This window comes from Syngnathoides biaculeatus, chromosome 1 (assembly GCF_019802595.1).
Source record: "Syngnathoides biaculeatus isolate LvHL_M chromosome 1, ASM1980259v1, whole genome shotgun sequence".
NCBI lineage: Eukaryota > Metazoa > Chordata > Actinopteri > Syngnathiformes > Syngnathidae > Syngnathoides > Syngnathoides biaculeatus.
The window spans coordinates 1,848,962-1,865,147 of NC_084640.1; the positions used below are offsets into that span (position 1 = coordinate 1,848,962).

General features: G+C 40.2%; 1 protein-coding gene across 1 annotated transcript in view; it reads right to left on the reverse strand.

The window, feature by feature from the left end:
• Positions 1 to 8,662, reverse strand: part of stt3b (STT3 oligosaccharyltransferase complex catalytic subunit B) — an 84,086-nt gene extending 75,424 nt beyond the window's left edge. Inside the window, exon 1 of the mRNA XM_061821566.1 lies at positions 8,161 to 8,662. Coding sequence (XP_061677550.1) covers positions 8,161 to 8,390 — 230 coding nt within the window. The 5' untranslated portion in view covers positions 8,391 to 8,662. The remainder of the gene's footprint in view (positions 1 to 8,160) is intronic.
• Positions 8,663 to 16,186: the final 7,524 nt, after the last annotated feature.

A 16,186-nucleotide genomic window follows, 5' to 3' on the forward strand; every position in this document is an offset into this window, starting at 1 on the left:
TTACCCACCCACCCCCCGGCTGAAGTAAGATGTCCAACTCGCCAAAAGACTGATCTTTTAACCTTGACATGGTACTTATGTTATCTACTTGTCACGTAAAACACAAACTGTACAGTTCCATATTTTGTTTTACGTTTGCAAGGCTGAAAGGCGGTGGGAGCACAACTGTGGCCTGACGAGCCAGGACTTGTATAAATTCAGACTCAGTGGAAATTGGACAGACAGTCACATCCCATTACATTCCCCATTCTGTAAAATAAGAGTGGTTTGCTCAACTTAGATCCAAGTTGCAATTTATACATAATTTATACTTTTTTAATTATCTCTTCTAAGATAGAGAAGCCTATACTGTACATACTACACCCTGGCTGAATTGAAAAACAAATATCCTCATCATTTTTAATTATTTTTTTACATGATGTACACTTTAAATGCTTATTTTTAAGGTAAATGAACATAATTTTGTATTACTCTTTTACATTATATACATTTTGAATGCATAATTTTGGCAGCAGGAGAGGGGTGGGGGCTTAGAACGGATTAGGCTATTTACATGTAAAATGCATTTCTACATACGAAAGTTTCACGTTACGAAACGACTTCTGGAATGGATTAATTTTGTAAGTAGTGGTACCACTGTATTGGAACTGGTCACCTGATGAGCCACACCCACCAATTATTTGAAATCTGATTTGTTTTGTTTTGTTTTGAATTGAAGACAATGTGTCAAAATTTTGGTAACTAAATTTAAAAAGGGGAAAAAAATGAAAGGCCACTCATATACAACTTACAATGAAAATCCACCCATCTTCTTAGCCACTTAATGTCACAAGGGTCGCGGAGAGTGCTGGAGCCTATCCCAGCTGTCAACGGGCAGGAAGAGGGGTACACCCTGAACTGATTGCCAGCCAATCGCAGGGCACATAGAGACAAACAGCCGCACTCACAATCACACCTGGGGGCAATTTAGAGTGTCCAATTAATGTTGCATGTTTTTGGGATGTGGGAGGAAACCGGAGTGCCCGGAGGAAACACGCAGACACGGGGAGAACATGCAAACTCCACACCGGCGAGTCCAGGATCAAACCCGGGATCTCAGAACTGGGAGGCCAACGCTTTCCAGCTGCTCCACTCTGCTGTCTCTACAACGAAAATAAAAAAAAAAAAAAAAAAAAGAAAATGTTCTTTTAACCACAAAAAAAAAAATGTTGCTCACCAAACGAAGACAACTATAAATTATAAATCTGAAAACCACTTTCAAATTTCTTCATTTTATTCACAATGATATCCCAATCTATTTTTCTTAGTGTGAAACGTATTGCTTGTACAATATTCTTTTGCAGTGCATGCTGACAGCTGAATGATTCTCCCAAACAGTTTGATGAATGTTATTTTGCTCTGTATAATTTGAAAAAACAGAACTACATTTTTGTTCATGCTAGTCTGTGGTTTCAGTCATGATGGTGTGCCATTGTAGAACTTTCACATTACTAATTGATTGATCTATTACATTGAATGGTTGAATTGAAAAAAAATCAAAAGGGCTAACTTTTGCTACTTCAGGTTTCTGGTATACTCTGGTACTTTGCCATGTCATTGTAAATTTGTTAAACCGACAGCAGAGAAGCATTTTGTTGATGGCTAGCAGAATACTGTCGATGAGAATTTTAACTTGCTCTGGGTTCTATTTGTTTACCAGTGTCAGCTTGCTCCTTTTCTCTTTGGCGCTCTACCCCAACGAAGTACCGATCCCCAACTTACATCTGCATATAATTCAAATCTCTTTCAAATGATTTGTGCGGAATATGACGCTTTAGGAAGTCCACCTTCCATTCCATCCACACTTTTCATTCCGTAAACTCGCTTTCTACTTTGGTTTTACAAATCATTTTTCAGACCAAACTTTTCTTACTCGAAAATGATGTCCAGTTTTACCGCTTTTTCTTCGATTTGCACATACTCTCACAGTCATTGCGCGTTAAAATAAGAGCATTTCTTTTTTTACTTTGATCATAAAGGTAAACAAATAGCATGGCTTGCTAGTCTTCGCTCAATGATACCCAGGACTGCTTTGCTAACTCAACACTGCGGTGCATTTGGACACTGTCATTGTAAACGTCGGGTGACTGGCTGCCTCAGTACGTCTGTGAATCGGATGCAGCCAGTCACCTGTCACTCATTGAATTAAATTGTAAAATGGCACAAACTGAATAATTGTATGTTATATTGTACTATCAATTAAGTTTTTTTTTTTTTTTTGTGCGCAACACAGAATGTCTGTGTGCAGAGACCACTTCAGCAATGCGCAGCTTAGTGGGAACATTGGTAGGGAGAACAGGAACAATGCTGAAATTTCCCCAGTTAGTGAATATTTGGTTTGAAGAGATACTTTTGTAAACCTTTACTGGTGTCTTGAGAGCTATTTTATTAAGGGCATGGTTCACATCAGTAAATTCTTCCAGAATATAGCAAACTTATAGCTACTGTGGTGTGTTTTATAGAAAAGCTTAAATAACACCAACAATCTTTCTACATGGATGGGACGTTTTGTTGGTTGACTCCAAATAGCTCTTTCGAGAGGTCATTTAGCCTCGGGGTTCATATACATGATTGTCTATTGTCTCAGGTCAAATGACCAATAGAAATCCATATAATTCCTTACGGTTAATGTTTTTTTTTTCTTTCAACTGTATATTATGCAATATGTAGATAATTTTCTAGCTAATCCAGTACATCCTCAACCTACTTCCAAATTCAGAAAAACACAAAGCACTTCCTCCTGGGTCGAGGACAAAAAACCCATAGGAACTTTATAAACACCAATGTCCCCACAAAATCACCAAATATGAGAACCCATTAATTATGTTCACATATATTACATCATCTTTGTATAAACTGGGCTTTGTTTATGCTCACGTATGACATAAATGTTTAAAGAAATGTGTATTTTAACTTTTGCCCAATGATAGCAACTTTAAAGAAGACAGAGCAAGTACTGTACATCTTAAAATAATCATGTCATCGAACCATAGTTACATTAAACAAGACAATTTTAGCAAGTAGATCTTAAAATCATCATGTCACCAAACCAGAGTTATGCTCATTTGCGCAGCATACAGAGGAAGGCCACAACCAAGTTTTCCGGGTTTGAATACGTGACATTCTGAATATAGTGGATTAACAATCTTTCATCTTTTTAAATATGACATTAGGTAACATTTGGTGAGGGCGGCACGTTGGAGCATCTGGTTCGAGTGTTGGCCTCACAATTGTGAGGACCTGGCTTCAAATCCTGTTCCCGCCTGAGTGGGCTATGCATGTTATCCCTGTGCCTGCAAGAGTTTTCTCCAGGCGCTCCATTTCCTCCCAAATCCCAAAAACATGCATTAATTGGAGACTCCAAATTGCCCCTCGGTGTGATTGTGAGTGCGACTGTTGGCTGTCTGTATGTGCCCTGCGATTGTCTGGCAACCAGTTCAGGATGAACCCCACCTCCTGTGGCGATTATAGCTGGGATTGGCTGCAGCACACATGTGACCCTTGTGTAGATAAGCAGCTCAGAAGAATGGATGGATGGATGGATGGATGGATGACATTAGGTGACTAAAAATGTTTTCTCAAAGATTTTATGATAGCATATTATAAGCATGTACTTGGTTGTTTGAATGTCTATAAAGGCTGAACTCAATGTATGCAAGTGTTGCAAAAAAGCATGAAGCAAAATAGAAAATACAGTTAGTAAAAAAAGGATTATTGTGGTGCTAATTGAGAACAAGAAAAAAAATTCAATTGCATGTCTGAGGATGGATTTATTTCATTTGCATACTGACAACTGATGAGTGAAGACTGGCTTCATTGAATAGCTACAATCTTGTACACATAATGCAAAAGTAATCATGGAAACTAATGAAAACCAAAATAAAAACTAATTACAAAAAACAAATATAATAAAGTTCAATTACGCTTGGATTTTGTATTTTTTTTTCTTCCCTTTAAAAGCTATTCTAAGAGCACTTTTAAAAGCAGTCTATTAGCAACATAAAATTTGTACACAATTGCAACAGAGGTAGATAAAATCTGCCCACCATCATAACAAAGCAAAGATGCACCAAAAAAAGTAAAAAATAAATTATGAAACAATGGCTAATGGCTCCATCTACAAAACCTTCAGAGAGGATGCCGGACAGGTATTAAATCTCACCCTGTGCACATCCTACTATCCTTCCATTTCTCTCCCCACTCTTTATCTTTGCTTCAAATGTAGCTGTGGTTGCCTACGAAACTGCATGCTGACACTTGTCAGTAGGCCCAGATTCAAGACTTTCATTCTTCCACAATTCTATCACCATAGGATTGAAGGGCTTTATTTCAAGAATATATGAAGATTTAGAATGAGACAATAGTCAACAATCTCGAAACAAGTGTACAAGTATCAACAAGGTGAAGGACCAAGATGGTAGACTTTGCAAATCAATTATTATTCATTTATAATTAATTAATAATTTCACATTTTTTTATTTATTTGGTTCTGTTAAGACATGAAAAAGGATAAACAGCAGTTACTGTGATTTGACAGGCGCATATGTACCCGCACGCCATCGCACTTGCAAACTTGCACTCGAGCACGAGAAATTGCACCGGTAAAATTTGTTACAACAAGAAATACATAGATATTGAAAGACATTGATTATTTTGTGGTCTTGACCAGTGTTCCCACTAATTGCGCACTTGTCGCACACTGTCAGTGCACATGAAAACCGGTACAGCGCAGTGAACCACAGCCTGACTTTTTTTTTTTTTTTTTTTTAAACATGGAAGTACACTGTCTCCATCAACGAGGTGCTGCTCAGCCTACTTCTACTTCCAAGTTTACCCGACACCGTCCCCCTCCACTCTTAAAGGGGTACACTCATAAGCGAATTGAACACACACTCGCAACTTTATCTCTGCAGGCATGACTGGTGGACCACACCTGTAACTTTATACCTGCGGGCAAATGTGAGTGACTATAAACAGCCAAATCTTAAAAAGACAGACCAACCACTGACTAGTTAGGATTAACACAATCACAATATTGGGGGTCGATTAGCAAGTTCATAAATAACATCGATCACAAGATGGAGCAATAACTATTTAAATGACTTGTTCATTTACTGTATATACTTATGTACGTATGTGCCGTTTTCTTCGCGTCTTCAAAATATTTTAGGTCGTTCTAATCAATCAGGTGAAAACAACATAACGTGATAGAAGTAATTGGGGCAAACTTACTGTATTTAAATGACTTTTGTGATTATCTTCACACACCGAAAATTTGGAACAGTAGGTGCGAGCACTAGGTTGCTAGGCTACTTTACGTTTTCTTACCTGCTTTGTAAGCCTTATCGTATTAAAAACATGTGAACACACCACAAGCAAGCCTTGAATTAAAGTCCTCTCCTGATCTGTTCTGATTTGTTCTTCTAATATCAAGTACACAATCAAGTGTTGTCGTCGTGGCCATGGTAATGGGTGTAACTGGTCAAGTTGGAATTGTAAAAGTTGGGATGCAGTATTATTGGAATAAAAGATTTAAAAGTAGTGGTCTAAATGTACAATCATGAAAGGCCAAATTTGTCTTAGGCATTGTGTTGTCTGTCCTACACCTCCGTTTTTTGAAAATAACAATTGGTTGTCAGATATTTCATTACTACGTCAAAACACACGTGACAAGATTAAAAATAAAACAGCTTTTGGATTCAAATATACTGTACACAATGGCAACACACACCAGATGACTTTTGGAGCTGATCAACGATGTCATTGATCAGATCAACAAATTATGACAGTAAAGCAATTCAACCGATTACTGTAAAATGGTTATCGGGTGATACAGATCGGCTTTGTAAACTACTTCTTACAACCTCTCATTCTGGAGTTTTAGGACAATTTAACGATATTCTGTTTCATTCAACTTCACTCCATTGTCAGAATACTCTATCCACCAGATAAGTGACCCCACCAAGGTGGTTAGCGATCTAAATGGTGTTTTGAAAAATGTTTTGCTTTGACTTGCAAGTATGACCTTAAAATATGAACGATATATGGTGGCAACAAACTCACTTCAACATAAGCAGCAGTTTGGCAGGTGGTGACCTATTTAAAAAAAAAAAAAAAAAAAAGACTTCAAGCTGTTTGATGTCACTCCCAGTTGAAGTTTAACAGTGTATTTAAAACACCCATATAGCTTTGCCTCTGGAATGCCCCTGCTAGCTTTTACTGCCATTACTCCATGTTAATTTTTCCATACCAGTTTGAAATACACTCGAACACAGTGGTTACACTGTTAACATGCATGGCAGCACATACAACACTCCGAGCACCTTCATATATATCACGTGACGTCACCATTTTCATGGCGCCATATGTATACATTTGTATATATACATGTGTATGTATTTTCAACACCCGAGACCTGCTGTGCTGTTGGTTGTCACAACAGACAAAACCGATATCCAAAGAGATCATTCTATGGAATACCAGCTGAAAAGACCAGAAAATATTGATGGATTTCGGCAATTAAACATGATGAATGGTGCCCAACCAAAATACACACACGCCTGTGTAGCGATCGCTTCATTTCCGGTCGTAATTATGCTTCTCAATCTCAAATTACCAAAAAAGTATTTATAATGCCAAGTTGGCTCATTTGAGAACAGTGCATGTTAAAAAAAAAAAAAACTGTGTTGCAGAGGTTTATGGAGGTTAAGTGTGACCGCAATCGCTTCCATGTATGTTCCATGGATATGACTCAGTCCTCTTTTTTTATTTTTTTCAATCACAGGTAATGAATGCGAGTTTGTGTAAAACCAGGGGTCATTTATTTAAATATTGGTATTTGTATTGAAAACTAGCTGAAAAGACTGATGGATTCTGGCAAAGGTTAACGTGTCGCCAAACACTTCTGCGCTCACAAGACATCAAAACCGTCACTATGTGGGATTTATTCCTGATGACAACAGATCCAAATTATTCGTATGCGTTCCAGACTTTTATACGCTTTCAAACTTTTCTGTGAAAATCTCGACGACTTACTCACCAGATCCATGTGTATATCCACTTGTTCAAGATAAGCGGAAGCAAATTAACAGTCCCAATTTCTTATCGGTGAAAACAGTGATTTCGGCATTAAATATGGGTCCTCTATGCCGTGTTTATCAAATTTTTCCATGTACCGTCGTTTATTTTCACCTAAGTGTCTGACGGTATCAGACAAGACTCTGGGTGTTGTGCTAAAGACATATTTCTGTGTCGTCTCCAACAGAGTTAGCATTGAGCAAAGGTTAGCTTGACCGGCAATATGGCGAGGTAAACAAAAGTCACGTGATTTTATGGCATCGGTGCACGAGCGCTATACCCTGCGTCATGCCCGCTAATGGCTGAGATAGGCTCCAGCACTCCCACAACATTCGTGATGATAAGTGGCATACAAAAATGATGGATGTTTTATACAATACAGGGCTTTTACTCTCAATTAAATTATGACAACGTTTTCTGGGGTAAGTGATGAATGACATTTCAAGTCACTTTGATAGGGAATATCAATTTGATTTTAACTTGGTCAAAGGATGACAAACTGTATTGGCTATGTAGTCTGGGAACTAAAGCTTGTCAGTGTTTCAGGGTCCCACGTAATAAAAGTGTACTGAACACTGTTTGGTGGTGACAGGTCACAGGCAACGATCTGCTTCCGGGTTACAAACCGTCCGCAGTGGTGCCGAGAGCCGGTTGAAAGGCTTTCTCTCCACGTTGTGCAACGTCACACTCAATCATTGACCATTAAAACTCTCCAAAGATTACAAAGAAAGCCCTCATTTTCCGCCCCACCCCACGCCTCATATTAGAGTACAGAGCACGCCTCGTGTGGCACAAGACGAACAAAGTCGCAAAACTAGCCCGGCTAGCTAGAGAAGCCTCCGAGCGTCATGTGAATGTCACCGTACCGTTGACATGCCAAACCTCCGGGACTTGAACGCATCTCAAAGCGACCCCCCCAATAAAGACAATCAAAAAAGGGTACGCTTCCGTTGGACATATCACAACCCTTGGCAGTCTCAGTCATTCAAACGTCACATCAAAGCAATAATAAATACCGTCAAATGAAAAAGTAAATTGACTTACCATGGATCGAACTCGTGGATAATGCTCTCGAAGCGAATGACTGCGAAAAGTCTGGAGCTGAATCCGGCCAGGCAGGCCAGAAAAAGAATGCTGAATGAGAGTAAGGACTGCCACCCCGCTGGCTGGGTCAGTCCACCCGACAGGCCTCCTTTGCCGCCCGCTGCACCCGCGGCGCCGGTATGAGCGGCCGCTTTGTGTTTGCCGTCGCTGACTGCGTGGTGCTCCGCCATTTCTGCGTGCGGTGTCAGTAGGTTTGCTAGAGATCCCCTCCAGCCAAAACTACCGTGGCTCCCTCCGCTCCGTGCTGGTGTGCGTTTCCTCGGTTTTCCACGCTAGCCGCTGCCTACGTTACCGTTTATGGAGGTTTTCGAATGAGCTTTTGGAGAGGTGGGGGTTACATCCCGTGCTGCACACCAAACCGCAACGGCGAAGAAAGCACACGACGCTGTAGAGCACCGGTGGAAAGAGGAAGAAGAGATTCCATAGGCGGGGTTACCGGAAGCTGCTGTGGCCTGTCACAAATCGACAGGTAGTAGAAGGAGGGGTTTTACGCCGTTCAGCCAATGCAAGTACAGCATGGAGTAGATTGACAGACTAAATCCACCAATTGAACCGCCTCAAATTCTGCGGTTGACAGCCAACTTTGAGGATTTTGAATTTGTGTCAATCTGGCGCTCTCTGTTAATAAAGGCATTTTCTTCATTTTAAGATATGAATGAAATATAAAGAGACATTTTTAAACGAGTTATACACTTGCATGATTAAAAAAAAAACTTAAATAGCACCAAAGCCTTTTTGCAGGCATGTGAAGATAAATGCTCTCTCCCGCAATGAAATAATTGCGCTGCCCTTGGATTCTCTCGATTGGATTGGGAATTCTGTGTCACACTATTTATCTTGTCTGTCCGCACATACAAGGACAGCATTCATCAGGGTGTACATTCACAACTTTCATCAAGCAACAGCATACTATTTTCTTCAACGAATGAAAAAAAAATTCTGACTTTCGGAGCGCATGAAATGGAAAATGTCCATCCATGCATTTACTGAGACGCTTATCCTCACAAGGGTCGAGGGAGTGCTGAAGCCTATCCCAGGCAGGCTTAGTGCAGGAGGCGGGGTACAGCCAGAACTGGTTGCCAGTCAATCGGAGGTTACTATGTATTTAATTGGAGTTGTAAGACGGACGGTACGGGGTCTGCTTTATTGTGGTGTAATTGAAAGAAAACAACCATAGCCGGATTTAGCCTTTATGCAGGCCTAAGAAGAATTTTATGTGGGATAAAGAGATTTGTGTGAACTACTTTAATATTTTTGCCTGCAATACGTTAGGTTAAAGTTTTTGTTATGCGGCAAAAACGCCATTCATCTTTCTATATGCTAACTCATATTTCCTTTGCAGAAATAATATTTACAGCCAACCCTTTCCCTCCAAAACGAAATGATTTAACATGAAAATTAAATATTTATATTGGTAAAAATGCACTGAAGTAAAGAGTCGCCTTAACGGAGCTGTGGATTGGGGCTATAGTCTGGAGAGAGAAAGAGGAGATAAGATGGTGATTGCACATAGATGGGGAGATGAAAGGCGGATCAGGGTGATTGTGAAAATTGATGGAGGTCATCATGAAGAATGGTGTGGCAGAACTAGATACAAGCATGGCGTTTGCAAGGAGATCACTGAGGCAAAAGGTATCATTAGACGGACACACATAACATACTGTACAAAACCCAGTGTGACTTTACAATGAGATGAAAAAAATACATGTATGCATGTTCGATGCAGACTACAATATGAGAATTGCTTCTAGCGTGTGTTGTCAAAATGCCAAACACAGATGAAGGTCTGGTCAAATTAATGGGCAAGGCAGCATCACACTCTTGTCTTTCTTGCTGTCTCTGAGGAAAAGACTTGAATATTTGCATTGGTTTTTGCCTTTGTGCTTGCACCCCCAATAACATTACACACCAGCCAATTATATCCCTGGAATTCTTAGGTGTTTATACTGCTCTACTCTGCCAAAGGCCAGTCTTACAAGGAAAAACAAAAAAAGAAACTTGGCAAGCAATGTTCTTTGCACCTCGCTCTGCAGCGCTTTTGCGGAGACACATAGCATCTCCAAAGGATTTGAGTCAACAAGACCATTTTTATTCATTCCAGCACTCACAAAGGTTTTGAGGCACTTTCTTTGGAAATGTGTTTGAATCCTAAACCTCTCAACGCATCTAGTAGTCTTTAAATCGAGTTATGGTTTCTGATTGTGTAGTAAGCAATGAGAAACAAGCAAACGGTTTATGAGAGAGTGAATAAGCTGTTCTACATGCACTATTGGAAAGTGACGGATGTCTGTCAAGGAATGTCTATTTAAAAACCATAACAGAATATATTGGATAGAGAATATTTACAGTACACGTGGTAGGAACAAAGTAACAGTAGTACACGTACACACATACTATCCATTCATCCATCCATTTTCTTTGCCGCTTATCCTCACAAGGGTCATGGGAGTGCTGGAGCCTATTCCAGCTGTCAACAGGCAGGAGGCAGGGTACACCCTGAAGTGGTAGCCAGGCAATCGTAGGGCACATAGAGACAAACAGCCGTACTCCCAATCTCATTTTGGGGCAATCTAGCATGTCCATTTAATGTTGCATGTTTTTGGCATGTGAGAAGAAACCGGAGTGCCCGGAAAAAAACCCACACAGGCACGGGGAGAACATGCAAACTCCACATAGGCAGGTCCGGGATTGAACCCGGGACCTCAGAAATGTGAGCCCAACGCTTTCCAGCTGCTTCACCGTGCCGCCCCTCATTTCATTTCATTGGGCGTCGTGTCCTCTGGGCCAAATAGGAAAAGAACCATTCGGACTCTTATGGATGCAAAGTTCAAAAGCTAGTATCTGTTATGTTATGGAGCTGTGTGTAGGTAACTTACATGTCTTTGAAGGCACCATTAATACTGAAAGGTACATACAGGTTTTGGTGAAACATATGCTGCCATCCAAACAACATCATTTTTTTTATGAACACCCTGTCTTATTTCAGCAAGAAAATTCCAAACCACATTCTGGATGAGTTTCAACAGTGTGGCTTCGCAGCAAAGGACTGTGGGTACGAGACTGGCCTGCCTGTAGTTCAGACCTGTCTTCCGTTGAAAATCTGTTGTGCATTATTATGTGTAAAATACGACAACGGAAACCCTGGACTGTTAAATAGCCGAAGCTGAACATCAAGCAAGAAGGCAGAAGAAGTCCACCTACAAAGCTTAACAATTAGTGTCCTCAGTTCCCAAATGTTTATTGAATGTTGTTAAAAGAAAAGGTGTTGTAACACAGTAGTAAACATGACCAAGCTTTTTTGGAATGTGTTGCAGGCATGAAGTCCTCAGTTAATTATTTGCTAAAAGTAGTGATTTGGGTAAAAGTGGGTTCGGATACAGGGTTGGGAATGTGGTTAGGGTTTGGTGTTAGGTATTAGAGGGTAGGGTCGGCTAGGGTTATTGTAAATATTAATATAGACTGAAATTAAGGGATTAGTGTGAGAGGGAGTTGGTATTAGATTAGAGAATAGGGTTTGAGTCGGGTATAGAGTTAGTGTAAAGGTTAAAGTTACGGATGAGGGTGGGGTAGTGTTAACATAGGTTGTCGCAGCATTTTGCATTGTACTGTGCACAGGTAGGTACCATACACAACAGATTTGCTCACAAGTACATGGGACCTCTTTGACAGCCTGTGGGTAAGTGTCAACTCTTTACAAGAGATAGAGAGAAAAGCAATGAAAAGTGAAGCACCAACCTGAGCTGGAGATATTAAACCATCTACAAGCAAAATGTCACACACCAAAATGCTGTTCAACATCTTAAGAGCAACCGTTGCCTTATCAACATTTCACTTGGCTCGCGAAACCTCTCTGTGAAATCTTTTGAAGTGAGGTGAAGTTCAAATGAATACTGCAGATCTGAGAAAACTTTGAAAATACCGGCAGTGTTGACGAGTGCAGCGAGCGTGTCCTCACACCTTCAGCTTGACAAATATACCCCTTGTTACTTTCCTGAGAGGCTTATTTGGGCTCGCATCAATACCCACAACAGCAGACGAATGTTCGATGACTCCTTTGGGACTGCAGACTTTACTCTGCAGTGAGCACAAAACTCTGTACAAAGAATAGCTGGTCAAACACTCAAGAGATAGTTAGATGGAGAACCAACAGATGGGCCAATCGACAGACACATAGACAGTCCAAAAAAATGGATGAAAAATAAACAGAAGGTGAACATGCAATAGGTGGGTAGAAAAATAGAGCAATAGACAGAAAGATGAAAAGATGGACAGACAACTAGATAGATAGAACCTGGAATGATAATTTATGTTCTACATTACAGACAAGAACATCTATAAACAAGTACCCCAAAATGAGTGAAAGAATTTGCCTCCAATTCTTTTACATTCAAATCAATCTTCTTTTTCAGGCCCCCCCAAAAAAACAACAACAACAACCTTTGGAGGCACTTCTTAAAGAGTGATCACTTAGTCATTGTGCTTGCATCGGGTCGAATCAATCCTCCTCCTGGTTGCCCTCAATCTCTCTTGTGACAGAGCATTTTTCACGCCTCCTAAATAAAGTTCCACTGGCCTCTCTGGGGAATATGCGATAAGGTCGGAGATGGAGACGGAGAGAAAGAACACAAAAAGTGAGCATGAATGCATATGAGCACGGCAACCCAAACAGCCTCACAGTACTAGCATTTGCTGCAGTTGTCATGGAGAAGTCAGCAAAAATAATACGGTGACCGACCTCAATGTGGGAGAATGAATATTGGACACATTCAAAATATTTTGTGGTAAATTAGTTTTAAATCAACGTGACAGTGCCCTGGGGATGACTGATGGAGGCAATTATGTGGAGTGGGGTTTTCCTTATAAACTACAATAATTATTTTGTTTTTGGTTGGATAAGGGCGAGATTAAAGTGGCACTCTAATGTCTTGTGATCAACAGAGCAAATACTTTGAAATGAAACATGCTGCCAACTGCTGTGTGGACATTTGCCGAAAACGGGTGATGCATGGATATCAAAATAATTTTGATGCTAAGCATTTTAAAGCTATATTATATTTCATATTTGTGTGCAAGTGTTGAATTTAGTCGAGCCGTTCTGGGTGAGACCAGGGATCAGAGTTGAACAGCTGGTGGGCCAGACTCAGAGTTAGATTCATTTTTGAAAATTATAAATATCCGATCAGTTTTATATATATATATATATATATAATTACATCGTACACCACTAGATAGGAACAGATAAGTAACCTTACAGTGAAATAAGACAAAATCGAGTAACAAGAAGACATAAACAATAATGATTAATATCCTTATTGTGGAAGAAGTTCAACATTGCATGGTGCAGTGCATGCTGGGAATCAAAGTAAAAAACGAGTAGTGTACCGAAGGTGCGATGAGTTGCTCTCATGGAAGATCTCATATCAAAAATATTAAAAAAAAAACAGGAATATTTTTCCTCCACATGAACCGTTGACATTTAATTTAAAGAACCTGAGGAGTTACCAAAATATGTGTTCTCCAAAAACATGAAAATATTCAACCCTGTTAATAGTATGACAAACCTGAGTGTGAACTGTCCTCTACTGCAAAGCCAGGTGGCCTCATAATTTTGGGTTTTTGAATGACTTGCAGGACAAAAAAAAAAAAAAAAAAAAAAAACAACAACAAAAACAGAATTCAAATATGTGTAATTTTCTTTTTTACTAAATGTGCACGACCCACCCAAAATGTGTCAGGGACCCACGTTTGGTTCTCAACCCACCAGTTAAAAATCACTACTACTTTCATTGTCTTTAAAAGTCCTATTACCCCCACCCACAAACAAACAACTTAGGGAGCCACAATTGAGGTGAGATGCAGCCTACTGGTTGTCATAGTAACGAAAGTGAGACTTGGCCCAGCAGTCTGTGGGGCGGGACAAAGGCTGTCTCACCTAAAAAGAACACGTATTGTGTATAAAGTGTCATATCATTCTTTGATGACATTATTATATTTAATGAAAGCCTGTCACAGGAACGTTGTTAAGAACAACTGCAAACTGGTTTAAAAAAAAAAAAAAAACATACTGTAGAACTGAGTGGGCCTGCAGAGATCAAACTGGGTTGTGACTTTGTTTGGAGCTCAGGAGGAGGTCTTCATGGAAGCATCAAATATTTGGCCAGACAATTCATTCGGGCATCTTTAATTGAAATATGCTGCATTGTTATGGCAACCTGCAAACCAGAATGAACGACTTGTGCCAGAAGAGCACTTCCAATCTGATGATTCTAAGATTCCCCTCAGGGTTGCAGGAGCATATGCTCACAATAAGCTATGACGCGGACAGCATTTAGGTCACTTTCATACAGTCATGGCATTCAAGGCTTCTTTTTAGATACATATTTTGCATGGACAAGGCCAATGTTCAATGGTGATTGACTTTGCAGTTGGCAGTGGTTTAGAACTGCAAGGTATCATAATTCCCCATTGGATCTTTTTCAATTATAAAGTGACCAGTGAGTGCATGTGAAAAACATGATGATCTAGTCAAAATGAACAAAGAGTTTTTTTTTTTTTTTTTTGGGGGGGGGGGTCGGTGGGGGGGGTGGTGGCGAGTGCCATGTGGTACAATGACAAACAACACAACACCTCTTCGACTACCTTTTGTTTATACAATGCGTGCACTATTTGCAACCATTGCACTGGATCCGAGCTTCAGTCCTATTGTTTGCACATGCCCAAATCATTCCTGCATCAGGGGAATCTAGTTGTCCAACAGCGCCCTCCTCTGACGTGAAGACAAAACGCATGCGGTGTTTTGGTGAAGTCTTTGCAGAACTCCACCTTACCTAAAGCAAATGCTACTATTATAACTACGATCACGTCTCCGACTGTATTACTTCTCAGTGGTGGCAGTAATCCCCACACTCTGTACTTAAGTAGAAGTGCATATCTCTGTCCCAAAAAAATACTAGGTGTGCTGATTCATAAATGTGATAAGATAACCGTTTAATAACATGACACAACAGAAATAAAAATTACATACACACGACAGTAGTTTCCCTCTTTAATAAGTGTAATTTTTCTTCATAATGAGATTGTTTTAAAATAAATAAATTAATAAAAATCAATGTACTTCTCACACGCAACTTTTTAAGCTGGAAAGCGTTGACCTCACAGTTCTGAACTCCCGTGTTCAATCCCGGACCCGCTTGTGTGGAGTTTTCATGTTCTCCCTGTGCCCGTGTGGGTTTCCTCCGGGCACTCTGGTTTCCTCCCAGATCCCAAAAATGCAACATTAATTGGAGACTCTAAATTGCGCCAAGGTGTGATTCTGAGTGCAACCTTTTGTCTCAATGTGCCCTGCGATTGGCTGGCAACCAGTCCACGGTGTACCTCGGCTCCTACCCGTTGACAGCTGGGATAGGCTCCAGCACTCCCTGTGACCCTTGTGAGGATAAGCGGCTTAGAAAATGGATGGATGGATGAAGATCGCAAAGTTTAACATTTATGTAAAAATATGAAATATGAAACTATGTGATTAAATCAAAGCTGTGTTTGTAAGTTTCCATGATTACAATTTTAGTACTCTTTGAAAAATCACAAATTATTGGCTTTTCTTTTAAAGCTTATGCATGTGATTGGCTACCTCTGGTCATGTGATATTTTGCTGCCTTTGTGGTGCAATTGACCCCTCGTACAGGGCACTTAACCACGCCTCCTGAAGTGACGTCAGCCACGTGCGCTAACGTCAGACAAACAATTAGCAAAAATATCGACGCAGCAAGAAAAGAATAGAGCGAAACTGTCCGATTTACCGGCTGATTTCTCACTCGCATTCTTAGCGAATCGTGAAATATCGTTGAAAAGCAGACAGGAGGGCTTCAAGTATTTCAGCGAGCGGTATTTCAGTGGTATTTACATGAATATCGACGGAGAAACCATTGATATTAGCGCGAGATCTTTCCATAGTCAGAGGAAGACCGAG